This window comes from Natator depressus, chromosome 2, assembly GCF_965152275.1.
Source record: "Natator depressus isolate rNatDep1 chromosome 2, rNatDep2.hap1, whole genome shotgun sequence".
NCBI classification, from domain to species: Eukaryota; Metazoa; Chordata; order Testudines; family Cheloniidae; genus Natator; species Natator depressus.
Genome location: NC_134235.1, coordinates 89,956,127 through 89,975,511, shown reverse-complemented (window position 1 = coordinate 89,975,511; position 19,385 = coordinate 89,956,127). Strand labels below are relative to the sequence as shown.

At 39.9% G+C, this 19,385-nt stretch overlaps 1 protein-coding gene across 5 annotated transcripts in view; it reads right to left on the bottom strand.

The window, feature by feature from the left end:
* LDLRAD4 (low density lipoprotein receptor class A domain containing 4) overlaps positions 1-19,385 on the bottom strand; it is a 432,405-nt gene that overhangs the window by 11,252 nt on the left and 401,768 nt on the right. For 4 of the 5 annotated variants that reach the window (XM_074944679.1, XM_074944680.1, XM_074944681.1 and 1 more), the window contains 2 exons: positions 12,880-13,034; positions 694-747 (listed from right to left, as the gene is read on the bottom strand). In XM_074944679.1, coding sequence (XP_074800780.1) covers positions 694-747; positions 12,880-13,034 — 209 coding nt within the window. Of the gene's footprint in view, positions 1-693; positions 748-12,879; positions 13,035-16,740; positions 16,887-19,385 lie in introns of those variants that run through there. The other variant, XM_074944682.1, reaches the window with a different exon arrangement.

Genomic DNA, 19,385 nt, shown 5'->3' with positions numbered 1-19,385 from the left:
CGGAGGTGGGGTAAAAATCCAGAAGAAGTAATTTGTGAATGGCTTTAAAAATGAAGAGGGTTCCCTAAAGGGTTTTAATCCCCCACCTCCTTGTCAAGTTATAAAAATGATAAAAATGTTCACCGGGGGGGGGAGGGGGAAGAGATTCTACTTCTTTAAAGATAAAACATTCCAGAAAAGTTATTTCTGTTTCCACCCCCGAAATAAATTAGTTGAGAACCTAAGAAAATATCCCAACATTGATTTTTGGCCAATGAGAGCCCTTCTTCCTACACAGATTAAAATCTTGCTTTGTAGAGGAGTCCAGATGGTCATTTTAACTGAATTGAAAAATGTCCAAGACATCTCACACTCTCACCATGAGAAAACGTCACCTTTTTCCTTCGACCTCAATGCTTAGCCAGCGTCCAAATTCCTTGCTCCAGTGCAGAATCCTATTGATTTCATAGAGATCATGCGTGGACTTACAATTTAAAGACAATGATTCGTATTATCTAGTCAATAGAAGTTGTGGGCACCCAGAACCTCTCGGACCTAAAGTTACTAAATTATTGTTTTACTCTTTTGATCTAAATTTAAAAGACTTCATTAACCAACTTGTAGGCAAGTCAACCAAACAATGTTTTTTGAGGGAGGTGAAATATATGTTAGAAGCAGTAAAGCATTGAAGGTTACCAAGAAATTAAACATTACCTCTGAAGCACCTTGTCGTGACACTGAGCTGTCTGAAGGCCACAAGCACCCTTCCTAGCAGGAGAAAGAAAACAGAGGAGAATATTAACTTCTTGCATAATTTTTATTTCAACTTAAGAGAACTTTTCAGAACAATCAGCTTTTATCAGTTGGTTACATTCATCAAAAGAAGCATTATTAAAAAGTAACCTATCACTCCTTTTGCTGTTGAAATCTGAACCCAGAACTTAGCCAGAACCACAGAGAGCAAACATAAGTGCTACATTCAACCTAAACCATCTTTAAAATTTGCTTTTTTCCATTTAGTACAAGCTTGCACATTCGCCTGTTTTCCTTGAATTTCACGTGACCTTCCTTACCTTTCTTGCAATACTATGGGCTACTGCACAAGACTCAAATGGTCCCCAACAGACTCTAACATTCATGATCTCATTGGTTAGTCTCTCTCCCTCTCTCTCTCTCTCCACAGACACTCTTCCCCCGTGAAATAATATTCTGAGGATCTCTTTGGCCAACCCAAGGGTAGAGTAGTGTACAAGTATGACCATTCAGGGTAAGCAAGGTTTCACCCACCAATTTCCATTCCTCAATCCCTATCCTCAGCCATCTCCCTGCTAAGGATTTTCTTTCTTATGCTACTAATGCATTTTTGACACTTTAGAACATTAAGGGCAGAATGAAAGCACGAACAAAACATAAGAACATGTCAATAAGGGAAAAGAGCTTAAGGTATATTGTTATTTCATTACATTTTTCTTTTCAGAGCAGCAATAACTACCTTAATGGCTTTATTTTACTTGAAACTATCACAGCTGAAAGGAATACAGCTTTAAGATAAATCCAAAAGGGACAAGAGAAGCTGTAAAGCACAGAAATTCAATTGAAATGTGGCAAAATAAAAATGTTATTTCTACGAAGTAATTGGCTTTGCTGAAGCATCTCCGTTATGATAACTTTCTTGGAACTAAGTCAAGTTCTGTCATGATACAAATATAAGAAATGCCAGTAACAGCAAAAAGCCATTTTTCCCTTTTGGGTTTATTGTAAATTTCACCTTCCTGCTTTTTCACCATGCCCCTCAATCCTCCTCTATGTAGAAATCCCTGGAGCTCATTTACATACTCTCTTCTTCAGTTCATTCCCTGGTAATTTATGGCACGTTTATTCACTTTGCAGGAGCTGTTCTGCCTCAGTTTCCCATTGCTCATTTTGAGCCTTTTCCAATGTGAGAAATGTGTACCTGCTTTCCTAATCCCTACAAGAAAGAAAGAAAGAAAGAAAGAGCACTGGCAGATAGTTTGAATAGTGAGGGGGAACTGTGTCAGGGAAGAAGGGGTAAGACAAGAATAGTCTCCTGGGCTAGCACGTAGCACTGAGTCATGTTCCTTCTACACCCAGGGCTGAATAAGGGCTTATCTACAGGGGAAGTTATACCAGTATAAGGTAAGGTATGAATTTACACTGGTATTACTATAGTGGTTTAACTCCCTGGATGGACATTCTTATTGTATTTTTCCAGTTTAGCGTATATCGTTTTGCAAGCATTTTAAGCCAAATCGGAAAAGTCCACTCTTATCCAGAATAAGAGTGTCCATGCAGTGCAGGGAATTATACTAGTATAACTTGTACTAATTTATCTGCACCAATATAATTATACTGATACGACTTTTCCATGTAGACAAGCCCTAAGGCTAATCACATGGATGCAGGGAGAAAGTGAGAAGGATGTTAGTAAATTTGCACTGCAATCCGCAGCTATTCCATGTGTAAGAACATCCTGGAGACGCAGAAAGAGATACGCTGCCCCACAAGAACCATTAGAAACAAATTTTGTGACACTGAACAAACAAAATGCAAAAAAGGAGGAAAGGTGTCAAAATGGGAAAAGGGGAAGAGAACAGAAAAAAGTGAAAAAGACAGAAATGAGAATGGGGGAGAGGAGGAAAAATGAGAGAGAGAAATAAATGGATGTGCACAGTCTTCTTTATAATTTTATTAGATTTCATATATTTGAAAGATATTGTAAGGTTTTACAAACAAAAATCTTTTGTATTTAATATCAAGCACTGAATGCTTCTCACCCCTCTTATTAAGTACACTTCAGTTTGTTAGGTTCTCGCTCTTACAGTGGGGGATGAGGGGTTGGATGCGGATTTCCTAAATTAATTAAACTTTTTTTAGTTTAAAATGTAGGGCTTAATATACTTACATGCTTTGCTGCATCAGGGACTGAGATGCCATAAACGTTGTTTGGGTTTTCCCTCACTCTAAAAAGAAACTCTTATCTCCATTATGAAAGGAGGCATGTATTTGGCCAAAGGCAGTTCTGGCTGCACAGGTATCTGATACCAAGTTAAATCTTTTCAGCCACTTTGCCATCCTTGAAATTATTTCATCTATCAAAGGGAACATGTTAAAGAAGTTTTTCCTTATATTCTCCTTATCCCCATACTTGTGGATTTCACCTGATAGCCAGCAGTTGAAGAGTGCAGACGAGTTCTGACTCTCAGCTACTGGCTGCCCGCCAGAGATCTCCTTTATCTCCTTTCCTGGAATCTGAAGTTGCACCATTTAAAATAAGATAAAGATTTTATAGTATTGTATTTGTAGTCTCTCACTCTCTCTCGCTATTTCTCTATCAATCAATATACTGAGATATAGTAATTCAATAGTAAAAAAAAAAAATCTACGGCTCTTAACTTATTTTCACTCATCAGTTGGTCACTAGGTATAAACAATAACTACTTTCCCTTTCCGAATAATTCACCAGTTATTTTTTTTAAATAAAGGAGTTGTGATTTTTAGACTTAAATAAAGCAGTGGATGCCTCTCAGTCCTGGCACCAGCTCCTGCTACTCCACCAGCCAAGACTCAGCTCCATGTTGCTGGCCAGGGGTGGGAAGGGTTAGCTCCAGAGGGACTGCCTCCTGGCTCAGTTCTTTTACCATGTGTTGCTAGGTTGGGCTATGGCATTTGTGACTCTTAGGATGTTGTGGGGTTTGAATATTCTAACTGAAGGGATGCTGTTCAATGATGTTTTTAGAAGATGTGGTTTCTACGTTAATTATTATGCTATCAAGGCATAGCTGGGAGAGTATGCGCCCTTAAATTTTTCTCCCTCGTATGGTAGATGATGGGCATTGCCAAACTGGGCTTCAAGATATATACTTAGGAAGAACAATCTCATATATTGAGCCCTACATTTGATTCTTTTCAAAGAGTATTAGATTTTGGGATGGAAGATGATATCTCTCTTCATGCTAAACTAATAATTAAAAAATATTAGAAGTAAAAACCTTAGCGTTCCAGGTAGGTCTTCTCATGGGTATATTCCTGCTTTTGTTACTAATTTATGGAGAGAAGCTTTAGATTTAGGTCCTGAAAGAATAATGGCAGTTGATAAAGCTTATTGTATTCACACTAAAAGGTCTTAAAGTAAAGATAATAGTCAAGGTTTAGGGCTTGTGATATTGCATATGCTTCATACAATAATTTCCTTGTTTTGTATTTCACAAAGAGATTTATCAGGCAGGTGACTTTTCAAGGCCATTTTTACATATTTTGTTTCCTGATGCCTCCAAAGTCGCCCAGCTTCCTCAGTTTAAAGTCAACAAATCAACAAATAGGGAGAGGAGGGCAGGAATTTGTTGGAAGAGGTGCAATGTCTTCAATATTTTTTAATTAAACCAAGGTAAATTAGAAGCACAAAATTATGATTAATAAAAATTCAGAGACTACAATGAAGCAAAAATATCTGACTGGCTCCACATTTCAAAAAGGAATATTTCTAGTGAGACTGAAGAAAAACTCCCTTTAAACTCATCGACATTCTCAACCAATTGCATCAAATCCTCTGTCACTTTGGAAACTTCTGAAGGATTTTTGTTTCTGTTTTGTTGGTGGGGTTTTTATTAGTTTGTTTGCCAGTTACCGCTGGGACTGCAGAAATTCTATATTTACTCTGGGTTTGCTTCGATATCATTGAAATAGACTATCCCCCTATACCCCACTTTTAAGTTTCCGGGCTGATCTGTCTGAGATACTCTCTTTCTGTCATGCATTATGGGTGTTTCCCAATTACGCAGCAAGTCTGGCAGACAACCGGAACTAGAACCCTGATTTCAGTTCAGTACTGTACTTTCTCATGGCTTATCATCACTACCCTTGGATGCCAGTGAAAGTTTGCTCCATCGGGTATAGCTAATGCTGTTCCCTTCAATGCACATGACATGAGGGCACTGGGATGGACTTGCCTCCATTAGCAAAGAGCGTGGGAGAGAGAAATAGGAGTTTAAATTAGGAGAAGAAACCCAAGCAAAAAGGCCTCAGGCTGGAAGCCCCCACCATTACCCCAAAGTCTAGAGCCATGTTCCCAGCAGAATATATTTTGAAAATGTTGTGTTAGTATGCTTACAGTAGAAAGGCATATCATATGTACAGACAATCGTGACCGCTGATAAGTCAAAGCACTCCTTTCTTTCTGAAACTAAGGCTGTGTCTACACTGTGCACCTCACAACGGACTGGCTGTGCTGCTGCAGCCGCGCCATTTTATGACGCGCAGCGTGGCCACTCTTTGTCGTCAAGAGAGAGCTCTCCCGCCGACAAAATAAAACCACACCCCCAACGAGGGGCAGTAGCTTCGGCGCTGGGAGAGCATCTCCCACTGCCAAAGCGCTGTCCAAACCAGCACTTTTTGTCATTAAAAGTTTTGTCGTTCAGGGGTGTGTTTTTCACACCCCTGAGCGACAAAAGTTTTAACAACGGAAGTGCAGTTTAGAGATGGCCTAAGATTCCTATTCCTTCCTCCCACCCAAACTGTGCAGCCACACTTTTTGCAGATTAAATTTTTCTGAGTGTAGTTTTTAATTTTGACCCTAGGTGGCAGTAACAGGTTGGAGGTAGAGCCTCAGTCTGACTGTTTTTAGGGTTAGCCAACACACACTAGTTCTCGCCACAATCTATTTCTTCTCTGGAGGCACAGACTGTCATATTTCTTAATGATCACCAACACTTCCCCTTTAGAACATAAGCAAAGCAAAACTTGTATGCCCCAGTAGAACAAGCAAACATTACAGCAAGATTTCTCTCTCCCTTAGAAATCCTGTTTCCTAAGTGCAAGCACAGTGATGGTGTTTTTGCACAAGGCTGTGCAATGACAAAGAGACAGGGTACTGGGATGGTAAGGGGAAAATTAATCAGGGAAAGAACTGCATTTATACTTGTCTTCTGACTAGCTACAGCTAGCAGAAATAATGACCATGAATACACTTAAAGCTTTTACATCCTTGGACTTCACTGTACAAGCATTAGCTAACCTTCAAGTCGTCCCTTAATGTGAGTGAATATTATTATCCTCACTTTGCATTTGAAGAATAAGAAATGACTTCCTCAAGGCCCCTCATTGAGTCAGTGGCAGATTAGAATCCAGGAGTTCCTTGCTCCTTGACCCTGGACTATGCTGCTCCCGTTAAAGGAGATGCTGTGCCTTTATTAGGGTAGGCGTCAAACAATAATGGCTAGAACACTCCAATAAATGAGTAACTTTTTAAACAAATTGTTGTGGCTTTATATTTACTCATATCACAAAATCACCAAACAATTTCCCATAACTGGCTATCTCTGCTTATCAACTCATGGGCTAGAGCCCTCTTTCGGACAGTGGGACCGGAGAAGGTGGCATACAAGACCCAGTTCCTTCCACCTTATGGATGAGGGAGAAAGGCAGCTCAGACCAATTCAAATCAGAGTCCCTTCTGGCAGTACATTTTGAGGAGAAGCGTAGATGAGCCAATCCCCCTGCACTCCAGCAGCAATCAGAGAGCAAAGGCAATATATGTCCAATCCCCTCCTGACAACTGGGATACTGCAAACTGCAAGGCTAACCCTGCGCACAAGGGTTAATAAAGAGGGCAGTGAGGGTGAACTATATTGCCATGCTCTGGTGATAAAGTTATAGTGTTGGTACTTATTTCTTGTGGCTGTTATCTGGGAACTTATTCCCACTGGGTTTCTTTTATTTCTAAAGTTAAAATAATGGAAGGAAAAATAGGTAATGCTGGGCTGCCAGCAGTGGATAGAACTAGTAATGCTAATGCAATAAAAAAAGGAAATACAATTTAAAGGGGATCAATCGAAGCCAAAGTTCGACATCACCAAGCCAATCCCTGGAATTTTCATATTATTTAACAGTTCCTTTTGTTGTTGCCATCGTCATGCCACACAGGCCAGGACTGCTGTTTGTTGCTTCTCTCCTGAATTGCCTGTTCCAGCTAAATTCAGGAAGAGCACAGTACTTTCACAACGGCTTTCCTGGAATAGTATCTCAGAGTACCAGATAGGCATTATCATTATACATACTACTGAAAGCTGGCTGACTGTAACAGAGATCCCTCCCACAGAGATTGGAAGCAGCGATGCTGGGGCCAATCATTTGCGAGTGTCTTGCATGGTGCATGTCTCCTATGGCATTCTGCAAGGGATTTTTTGCTGCCAGGAGTGGGCCTGGGGCAGTGAAAGTGTTCAGAACTCTTTACATGTCCATTTTAGATCAGTGGTGCAGAGAGAGAGAGAGAGAGAGAGAGAGAGAGAGAGAGAAATCACCACTGGAATGTCAGAAGTTTGCAAAATGTCGTCTCACATGTCATTTTCAAAATCAACTTTCTCCCAATGTCCCCACTGACAATGCTGCTTATTCCACTATGGGTTAACCACCAGAGGGGAACATTTATATTTAGTTCCTGGCCTTGCAGATAGGAGAGTAGGCTTGCCACCCTGAGCCAGTGTCTCTGGTTACATTCTCATGGAATCATTTTGATTTACCAAGAAGGCTGAAATTTCAATTCTCACAGGACATTGATCCACAATTCTCTGTTCCATAATTTAGATCCAAAAAGATGTCAGCTGCACCTTAGGCTGGTGTACCCCTAAAAGGCCACCGTACAGCTGTGTTCTGAGAATCCCTGTACTGCTGATAGAAGCAGTCAGCAGCACATGAGATGTTGCAGAGTATGAAGCTGGCTGATGGCACTCTTCTAGCGAAACAGCATTGGGCCTGCTCCTGGCTGCGTGAGCACTAATTTCCTTCCCACAGGATGGTACATACTATGACATTTGCCTTCCCACTCAGTTGCCTTTATATACCTTAGCTACTTCACCTTTGATTTTGTATCCAAGCACTGCTTATTCCACTATGGGTTGACCAGCAGGGGGCAACATTTAATGTTTTGTTAATCATAATGTCTGTACAATTAAGTACTACCTTGCCGTTTTAGGTCACCTGTACAATACAAATCCAACCATGTCAGGGGGCCCATTTACAACATGGCTGTCCCTCAACACAGTATAACCCTGCAGCATAGGTGGGATCTAACTCTGTCCCTAAAATCGTATGAAAGCTTGTGTTATTTCTATTATGATTTGAAGTCATGGTTAGGTTCCATCTACACTGAAGAATAGTGTTTTTAGCCACCCTGGCAGATAGCAAGATTGGTTATGTAGTAGAACCTTAAACATCTGCCTGAAGCAAAACTGCTATGGAAAAATCACATATCTGTGAGTCTGGTTTAGATACATGTGATGTTTTCAGCACCTTAAATCAAGACAATTTAAAAATTAAGGCGAGTAGAGGAAAGGCTGGAGAAGAGTAAGACAAAAGAAAAGAAAGCAGAGAATTGATGAGTACACAGGAAAGCGCATTTCAGCTTGAACACTGAGACACAGTCAGTTATCAGCATGTTCTTTTAAAGAGCCACTGACATTTTCAGGACTAGTCCCTTTTTGCCCTTTGAAAAGCTGGGCTTGTCAGCATTGACAACTCTTGTGATCTTATTGCAAACCTTGTGATATTTGGTGTTATTTTTAATGCCCAACTGCATGAATCAAGAGATTGTACGAGAATTCCAATTAAAAAAATAAGTAAGTTTCTGGCCCTCAAGTTTGCAAAGAAAATCTTGAAAACATGAAGCAAGTGCATTCTCTCTGTAAAGACTTCAACATCAGAAGGCAAATAAAAATAACCCAAAATGTATTTTTTTAAAAAAGATCCAATGACTTTTAAGCCAGTCTCATGATTTTTAAACACCTGAGGCTGGCAATACCAGAAGGAGGAGTTTTAATCTGTTAATTTCAATCGTGGTTTTTTTTGGAAAGACCTGAATAAAACACATGAGCTATCTGGGTTTCCAGGCTTTGTGGCACCATAAACCTGTGTGATCTAGCTACAGTTCAGACATTAGCAGCACCAGGACTGGTTGTGATAAAAGGAGCAAATCTAAGACTTATGCAAATATGAACTCATATGAAAATCCTGTCAGAGCTGTCCAGTGTATAGAATTCAAATTAAAACAAAAGGGGCTAAGATTCTGCCTGCAGTTACATCTGTGCAATCTCAATGAAGTTACTAGGATTGCCTGGATGTAAGGAAGCAACAGCAGAAATTGGACAAAGTTCACTGAAACAGAGAAATGACCACTTGCATTTTATTTTTAAAAGTAATTCTTCTGTGAAAATACTGAACTGCCACTCTTTTCAGTTACCGCTGCTCAGAAACAGCAAAGGGCTGAGCCAGAGTGATGCGCACTTCCTTTAGCAATTAGTAGTCAGTAAGTATTCTAAATCCGTTCTCTGTCTGAATACCTTCACCATTGCTCCCATGACAGAGAACCCAGTTATCATCATCAATTGAAAGAGAACAAGACCTGCAAAATACTTAAAGGGACACTGCCAGGTTGAAAACCTATATACAGAATTTAAAAAAAAAAAATCTACGTGACTTCTGTTACTTTTCATCATTGAAGCCGTTTATTTACCTTGTGCATTTCACACTGTTTAGACAATGAAAACAGACTACTCATTTTCCAAGTTGGTTCACACAATAGTGCATTTTCTGGTTTTCATGAACTGGCACAATCCTTCACTGCCTGGACTGCGAACATTGCAGGGGAATGTTTATTGCTTTTAATGTAACTGTTTCTATTGGAAATTCTTTCCAGTTTTATAGACGTGCCTAAGGATATGTCTGCACTACAGTATAAGCCCAGGGTTAGTAGAACTCAAGTTAGCAGACCCCGGGTTTGTTAACCTAGTGCTTGAGCATCTACATTCATTTGTAACTCCAGGTCAGGAACTGTTAAACTCTGGATCCCAACTTGGGGCTCCAGCATTTACACTGCATTATGTGGACCGGTGTCCAACCACCCATATCCCAGATTTCCTAGTGCCCTTCGAAAATATGGCTGCTCTAGCCCTTTGTTTGTGGTGCAGTGTGGAAAAACTTGACTGTCCAGAGAACAAAGGAAGTCGGCCCAGGGGATTGTGGGATACTTTTGGCGGATTCCTAGAGCATGAAGCTAGTGCGGCTGTGTCTATACTGCAAAGCAACAGGGCTTGAACCCTGGGTCCCAGCTTGACTCAGACCCTCCACCGCCGTGGGGTCCTCGGACTTTGGGTCCGAGATCTGGGTTAGCGCAATTTGTGTGTAGATGGAAGGGAGTTTAGGCTTGAGCCTCAGTTTGAATCCCAGGCTTAGACTGCAACATAGACATACCGCAAGTGTTTGCAGGATCAACCTTGGATCTGATCCAAAGCCCAAGGAAGTCAATGGGAGTGTTTCTGTTGACTCAGTGAGCTTTGGATCAGGCCTTAGTTAGGGACCATCCCAGTAGCATCACCTGTTGTGCCCTACAAAAATGGAAAAATCATTTGAAGTAAAGTTCTTGGCTGAATAGAAACCCAAATGAACAATAGTGATGGCAACCCCATCCCAGAGAGTTTCTTAACTCTTCCCAGCCACTGGACTGGGATTATCATTATTTAAAAGGGTACCACCAAACAGAAATTTAGTTATTATTTTAAAAATGAGTTAAAAATTGTTTCAGGCATGATACCTGCTCCTCTCTCCGCAGTACCAAATTAAATTTTCTTATTTACAAAAAGATGTTTTTCTCTCCATAGTTCCTATGACCAAGACCCACTCAAACAACAGGGGATATTGACTATAAAAGGGAAATCTTGAAATGGACTATTGTATGCATTTGACAGCACTCTGCATTAAAACAAGGGGGAGATAAAAATATTTCTTAACCTCCTCTAGTTATTTCAGGGGTACTTCTAGCAATTGTAGGTAAACAATCATACTTCTGTCTGAAAAAGTTTAAGTTCATGGTGTCCATTTAAGAAAAATCCTCAAGTTAGTCTAAATGATTTCTCCAGACAGTAAGAGGTACGTGAGCGAAAAGTTTTAAGACCTCTGATTTTGTTTTAACCCTGTTAGAATACAATATTCTGGAGGTACCTTGGGAGAGGGAACGTCTACATCATTTACTCTCAATAAGACAGTTTCTCTCCTCCTTCTCTTAGGTGCAAGAACAAATAGATCCCCCAGATACCAACAGAATGTAGGTGGTCTGTAAAGAAGAACTCCAGGGACTATAAGTTTGCCATATTTTGCACTGTGTCTTTCAGGACTACTTTGTCATCTCATGACACTAACATTGTAATGTGTGTGTTGGCAGGGAATATATTTTGAGATGCTTATAGCATCTGTTTGCCTAGGCTATAGGATATAAAATAGCCCCCTCAGAACCAAAAACATCTGCAAAAAAATAAAGAATGCGATTTGTCCTACCAAAGAAGAATTTACTAGGGACTTACTACATTGTTTTAAAATGACACCATGAGTGAGAGGGCCAGGTGGAACAGTGGGTCAATGCTGACTTAGATCACCCATTTGATAGTGTCAAGCTTAGTCCCCATTCACCTACAAATACAAAATCACTACACAAGTTGAGACAGTGTCTCTCTCTGCTCAGAAGAGGCCCATCACCAGAACAGCAGGGGCTGGTACTGGTAGGGAGTGAGAATGCTGGCACTGTGTCTAACCCTAACTAGTGTAATTCATCCGTCATTTCCATAAGTACTAACTTCACTCAAAAACATAAAACTGGGACTTTATACAAGTTTTTTCCCTTTGGATCAAATGTATAATCATGTTACAAACAGATGTAAAAAAGAAGCAAGTTCTTGGGTGGCTCAGTCGGTTGGAAAGGAGATACACCTCTAGTCAGTGGTTTGAAACCAGCCCAATGCAGTAGTGGTTGAAAGTCATCATCATCTGATGGACATTGGATGTTCAATGGCATGTGAAATAAGGTTGTGGTTTCAACCCAGTTCCTAAGGGGGTATGATGTCTTTATCACAAAAACTATCATCATAAATGGCATTCTTGCTGCCAACCTGAGCTGAAAGAGCTCAATGGGCACAGGTAGCGAGCTCTCCTTTCACCATTAGGAGGTGCTCTAGAAGACAGAAGAGAGACCTTAGGGTTACATGTGGGACCTTTGGTCTAAGTATCAAACTCTTGGCATAAAATTCTAGCCCCACTGAAGTCAATGGGAGTTTTGCCATTGCCTTTAATGGACACCGGAAACATGAGGGGCATTAGTAGGGACTGCCTGCAACATCTCTGGACCCTCGATGGCACGGCTGCCACATGTGCTGCAACTGTGAAAATGACATTAAACAGAACAAGGGGGAAAGGGAGAGCCCAGAGGAACTACAAAAAGGCATTTACTCAGTTACTGGGCCCCACCATTGTCACGACTCTCCTCAATTGGGGGATATATCATTTTCCTGATTTAAGACTTTTGTTTGATGCCTTTCCCCCCTCCAGATAGCAGAGACAAGCCTGGGAATGGAAGGGAATTAGCTGAGAGAAAAATGTCAGGCTTTTCACATTCTCCCCAGTAGCTGGTAAGGAGCTAACGCTGCTGCTGCCTCTGCTGTATCTATTCTAAGGATAAACAGGAAATGACAAATCTTCCCAGGTCATCACTGCAACACCTTCCATACGGTGAAAATTTACTAAAAACGTGCAGTAGAAGCAGTAGTCAGGGCTTTCACATTCTGGCACCACCAGACAAATATGAAGCACGAAAAAGCTGCTATATAAAACAGAGCAGTGCCTAAAAACAGCCATGCAGTGAAATTCTAAAATCGTGCACTGATTCTTTTTTTCATTAATAGACACAATGGCAAAAAAACTAACTCACTAACAGAGAATAATAAAACTGATGCCAGAAGTTTTTTGCATGGCTGCCTATAATCAGAACTTCATGTATCTTTAAGCCCTGAAAGAGACCAGCATGAAAGAGGAGGAGGAGGATGGGATGAAGGGGGTTGGACTTACCGGCTGCAAAGTTTCTTCCTGCCTCCTGTTTTGGCTCTGTCGGTTGATGAAAGAGCGTGTTGAGAGTTTGTAATGGTTCAAAAGGCAGATGATCACTATCACCATAACAGTTATCACCACGATTATAATGATTATCTGAACAAACTCCAGTTCAGCTGAAACAATAAAAGGGAGAAAAACCATCAGCCTGGACACAGAACATTTGTTTTCCACAACAATACTCTGCAAACATTCAGTGTCTCACGACAACTGTCTCAAGCTATTTATTGATGGCCATTTTTAAATGAATTAAAATATCAGTTTTGTCATGAACTCTGCACCCCAACCAGAATGCAGAGAGCACATTTAAGCACTAACAGAGTTTAGGCCATTGAGTAGCTGCAAATCAAAGGTTAAGAGACACTTCATGATGCACTCTCACTGCAGCCTCCACAAAGGTAATTCTTCCTGAAGAAGAAGAAGACGACACAGTCCTTTGGAAAATATAGTGATCCCAGTGGGAAAGGCTATTTTTATTAACACCCTACAGTGTGAGGACAATCCTGGGATCTCCAGCAGCATCAGAGCTGATACTGCAGAGAGAGGAATCAAGACTTTGTTTCCAGTATCTCAGCCATGCTAACAATTTGCAGCTGATAGAACGTAACCGAAAGAGTTAAAGGAAAGCCTCGATCTGCGAACTCATATGAAAACTACAAAGTGCCTGGTCTTCGGTAGGATTTTACCTTGAGTTACTGAGTTCTGGTACCTCAAACTAACGCAAAGTCCAGCATGGTTAAAAATGAAAGCCAGCACAGACACAATTGAGGAAATGATGCTATTTATAATGTAAGCATTACAAAGTCTGCCATTTTGGCAAAAGACTATCTTGTACCACCAAAAAATTGTTATTTAGAGGCAAAAATTTCCCTCACTTACACCCATGCAACCCCACTGGCTTTACTGGAGCAGCATGGGTGTGTCTAAGGGAAGAATTTGCCCTTCGGAGTTATGCATTCGCTTACATTTCTATGGAAACAGTGCATCACTCACAAGGGATGCTCTAGTCTTCAAAGAGAATGTCTAGTCTATGGGAGCACATCTTTGGCTGCCACACAGGTAAAAAGGGAAAAGAGCACTTCTGAAAAATGACACCACCTAGTAAGATGCCTAAATATGGATTCAGAGCCCAAATTTAGGCTCCTAATTTTAGAAATCTTAGCCAGGCAAAAAAGAAGCTAACAAAGTTAAAAAGCAGAAATGTAAATACACTGGGGAAAAAAAGGGGACTTTTTTCCTTTTATATTTTTCTTTTCCAGGGTGATTTTTAAAAGTTGAGTGAAAAGAGGATTGCTATATGTATTCTTCAAAATGTCCTTTATTGCAAATGAAAGCAAACCATGCTTTTTAGCTTCTAAAATCTCTTCCAAACAAAACCATCACAAACCTTCAAGAAATGCAAAGAGGCAAGCATACTACAAGGTTGCCAGTGCTAGCATGTAATAATAGCTGCTATATCTGCCTGTGCTACAACGTTTTGTTACTTGTCAGAAGTTATCAATGAACAAGGGCATACAAACAAAAGTCTAGGAGCTTAATTTCATTGCTAATCACAGTAGGTGTAACTGAAATTATTCCAAGATTAAAAGCTCTTTTAACAATGCAATTACATTTTTAATTTATTTTTTCTTTTCAGTTAAGTATAGACCATTCATTAATAACACAATCAACTCCTACACACACTTTCATTCTTCAGTCTTTTATGCCCTCCCATTACTCCTACTAAGAACTCCACATACAACAACTAGTTTGTCAGTTTTTTCTCAGGTCATTGTACTGATAGCTAAAACATCTAAAAGCATGGAACACAGACATTACGTATGTGTTTTAGGATAAGGTCAATTTGCCATAGGTCACAATTGCAGGTTACAAACTTGACACAGAAGACAATTGCTATACTACAGAATATATAAAGGCTAGATATTTGAGCATCTCCATACTCACAACTTTTTTTTTTTTTTGCCTATGTATTTACTGTGGAAATTGTTGCTAAAGGGCAACATGCAAAACGAGTAATGTTGATTTAGACTTTCCTAGAATGTAGAGATCACTGGAATGACATTTTAGTTCTATATCTGCCAAGGGCTGAGTCTTCCAAATTTATCAAGGGCCCAGTATTTCTATGAAAGGGCAATACCTCCTTTCTCTCAATAAATGTTTCAGGATCTGATGCATTTGAGAGACTTACAAATAAAAAAATACAATCAAACTATGGTCACATATAATAAAACCAGTGTATTCTATTACAGCATGTACACACAAACTCTTTCCAAATTTGGCTTTATGACGCAAAAATGAAAAACAGAGCATAAGAAACACCCCATTAGATTTTCAAGGGTAGCAATTTATTTTCAAAGAGCGGGGGGGAGGAAGATATTTAATCCTTTCCTGTACCCAATTTGTCCCCCTGCTAGTTATTAGAACAGAAGAAAAAGGACAATAGCACAAGTAGTCCACATTTATTGACACAACTCAAGGCAATTAGTGCAGTTTCTGATGTATGCCAACATACAGTCATATCACATACCCTCCCACCCCACCCAGGCTCCCTAGTTAACGGCAAACGTGAGAGGCACCTCCTCCTAACCACCACCACCCACATCCCCTAGTAAAGCTGGTTTTCAAAAATTGAGCATGGAAAAAATTATATCTACTTACGCACACACAGGCATAAAGAAGACAAGATCAGTAATACAGTTTTTCCAGGGGAATTTATTTTTTTTACTTCACAAATATGCAGCAAAAAAGGCTATTGTGTATTTATTGAAAACACTTTCCTATGAGAATAAATTAAGACTAGAAAAGGGGATACAGTAGCTTATTTATATTCAAGTGGGTAGAAATGCCTGGACCATTTTCCTAAAGAGATAGTTGTACAAACAACTGTGTGCATATATAATAGGCTCCCTTCTATGTATACACGTCTGCTCATAAGAGTAGCTCTGATACAGCAATACTGTAACTTGGCAGATCAGATAGAAGTCAGAGATCAAATTTACAATAATCTGATTCATGCATAAATTAAATAAATATTTAAAAAATACAACCAGAAACTGGAGTACCTTTTTCCAATAACAGGTCTTTTAACTGAGCATCCTTCAACGCTGTACTGTTACGCTGTTCACTGGACATAATCGTGTCCTCTGGAACAGGGATTCAAGCCTCTCTGTGAACCCCCCAGCACACACAGCATCACCAGTCAGCCTCAGGTAAGTTCCATGCAGTGAGGCAATATCCCCTTGAGGCCGCTCGCTCAGAGTTGCACAGTTACAGCTAGCTTATTTTCTGTCTGTGTGTGTGTGTGACTCTCTCTCACTCCACTGTATATCAGCAGGGCCCAGCCCAGGTGCTAGACAAAATGCTGCACTCCGACCACAGACTGTGGCTACCAATTATCAACTGCCATCAGCAGAGAGCAACATGTAATGTAACAGGAACTAGGGGCTGTTGTGGAAATAGATAGTCTCTCCAAGGCCTCATATCTTCAGGCCAGCTGAAATGGACTTTTACTCTTGTTTACTCAAAAATGTACATACATAGACTGCGTGTGTATTCACACACACACACAGAGACAAGAAAAGAGCTAGCATTTCAACTCTGACTAGTACAATCTTTTTGCTTCAGACTAAACATAAAACAAAAAAGGATTTTAAAAAAAATTAAAGAAAAAGAAAATCTGTAAAAGCCAACCAAATTGTTTCCCCCTTGATCCCTGTCAAAAGCCTTGTGCTATGTAGGCCTTGAGGGGAGGAAAATGGGAGGGAGGAAGGGTAGAAAATGAGCGAGCGAGAGAGAGAAGTCAAAGAAGGTTGTATATCTTACCAGCACCACACAGATAACAGCTTCGTAGCTATGCTGCTTTGCTCTTTAAACCAAGACTAGTTGACACTTAGAGGCTTCTAATTCTTCCGCATTTCTGATCCAATACATGCGTCATTCCATGCCCAGAACACTGCACTCACTACTTTAGTCAAGACTGCTAATGCTCCCTCCCTCTGTCTCACTCTTTGCCAGAGGTCTCCAACTATTGGGAGTTGCTAACACATGCTCTTTTAACTAAGCTCCGCATTGGAAACTGAGGATGTCATAAGCACACTAGAAACACGCGCGCTCTCTCTCTCTCTCTCTCACACACACACAGAGTTTTCTACTGTATGCTACTAACGTAAGCATAGTCAAAGCCTGGATGGAGATAAAAGCACCGTACTGCTAATCTTCCCTCCAAATCACACTCTGTGAACAATACAGTTCTTTTCTCTGAACCTTCTCAAGTGAAATAATGTTAACAAAAATTGTTTTAATTGACATTGGGTATGATACTTATTACATTCTATTCAGACATTTTATTATTTCTGATTTATCAACACTTTTCCCTTGTATATTCTGAGTGGTTCTAAATTTATACATGCCAGCTGTTGAAAAAAGAATATACTCATTTAAGCAATATATTTGCTATTTTTCCTCTTTATCCATCCAGAATGTCCAGCTCATTCCAATAGACTTAAAAGGTATCAGTGAAAACATTTATCACCAAACGTATTTATCCCATGCTTTTCCAGGGCTGACAGGTACAGAGCCACATAGAAGACACCTTTAGAAACTAGCTGCAATCTTGTTATGTTATGTTGTAGGGAGAGTCATAGTGTAATTATGGCTTACAAAAAAATAGGGAAATATCCTGGTGTAATATTGCCAAAGGACAACCATCATGAGAATTGTTTTGTAGCTAAAATAAAAAGTTATTTTCCATTTTTAGTTTTGAATACCGGAGTAGCCATACTGGATCTGACCTTTGTAAATTAAATGTACTCATCCGCTTTCCAAATTTAAAGGAGTGGGAGAGAGGGAAGAATAGTAGTTTCTATACACATTCCATTTTTAACAAGTTATTGGCATGGCTTCTTCTCAGTACGGTTTGTATGTGAACACCTATAGTTAATATTTAGTAACAGTGTTTCACCCCTGCCAGATATATAGGCTGGCATATGATTGTCCTCCAGTAGCTTTTCAGCTCATTATTTTTAAAAATGCTTACAGAGCCCCTAAATATGTCTGCATAGCCAGTTTGGTCAGTCCTCCTTCCTCCCATTAGTAATACTATTTATTTCTCTTGCAATACTGACCAGATCGACGCACCGAGACTGGTTCTCCATCCTGCTAGACACTGTTCAAACACATAAGCATGAGACTATCCCTGCCTGACCATCTCACAATCCAAACAGACAAGACAGACAAGAGTGCGAGGGGAAACAGGCACAGAGAAATGAAGCGACTTGCTCAAAGTCACACAGCAGGTCAGTGGGACTGAGAATAGAACAGGTCTCCTATCCACTAGGAACAGAACAGGTCTCCTGACCATAATGCCTCCCTGATTGCCTGGATTTGTAGTTTGTTAGCACTATATTTTTTTGTAAGTGCTGATATTTAATACTGCCAGCCCTATGGCCCTGATCCAGCAATGCACCTGAACACACACACAACTTAAGTAAAATAGTTGTGGGTTGGTTATGCATTGCAGAATGTGAATTTGTGATTTATTACTTTAAGAATGCCAAGGATGCATCTTGCTTAGACTATATATACATCCACACCCCAAACACTGCATTTGGGGGGCGGGAGAGGGCATAATGGTAATGGATCATATAAAATATTCTCCTGAGAGGTTAATGGAACGTTAGAATAGGTTTTAAAACATATACTCATGAACTGCTGTCCAACTTGAATATTATCAGCATTGCTAACAGTAATGAGCTACAGCAGTAGTAATAGAGGGAAGTAATATAGTACAGGTCAACTTAAAGTTCAGAGTCTTATCACTGGCTTTAAAGAATTAATTCTATAGATTGACCTATACATTTTATATATCCTTGTTGCATGGTTTTGTTGTGTGGTCTTTCCTTTTGTGGGTCATCTGTGGCTGTTAACAGCTACTATTAAGGTCAATCGGCATTGCCATTATAAATTACTGTCCCGGGATTTACAATTCAGCTATAAAAAATTTCTCTGCGTTGAAACTTGCCACACAAAATATCATCTCTGGACTTAAATTTTAAAATGACAAAGTTGATTTCAGAGAAACTTGGTTTAAAAAAATAAGTGGGAAATAAAATTATTTGGCAGTTTCAAATGCTTCCTCCCTTTGCTCTCCTACAACTGAAGAAACTGCTTTGAATGTTTGTGTCTCATGTTTGAAGGGTTTTTCTTCCAGTACAGAATAACGGCTTTTGTCACGGTGACAATTAGGTGTGCAGAAAGCCTGATATGTCAGTTTCATCTATGCATTAAATATTGTACTCCCCCCAAAAACATTATTTTAATTAAATGTTATTGTGCATGTGCATGCACCACCCACATGACAAACCGTTATAGCGTATTGTATCCATAAGTGGTGTAACCAGATCTTCAAGAAGTTCCTCAGAATAATATTGTGTTAATGACCTATATATTAAAGAATCTTGAAGTAAGTG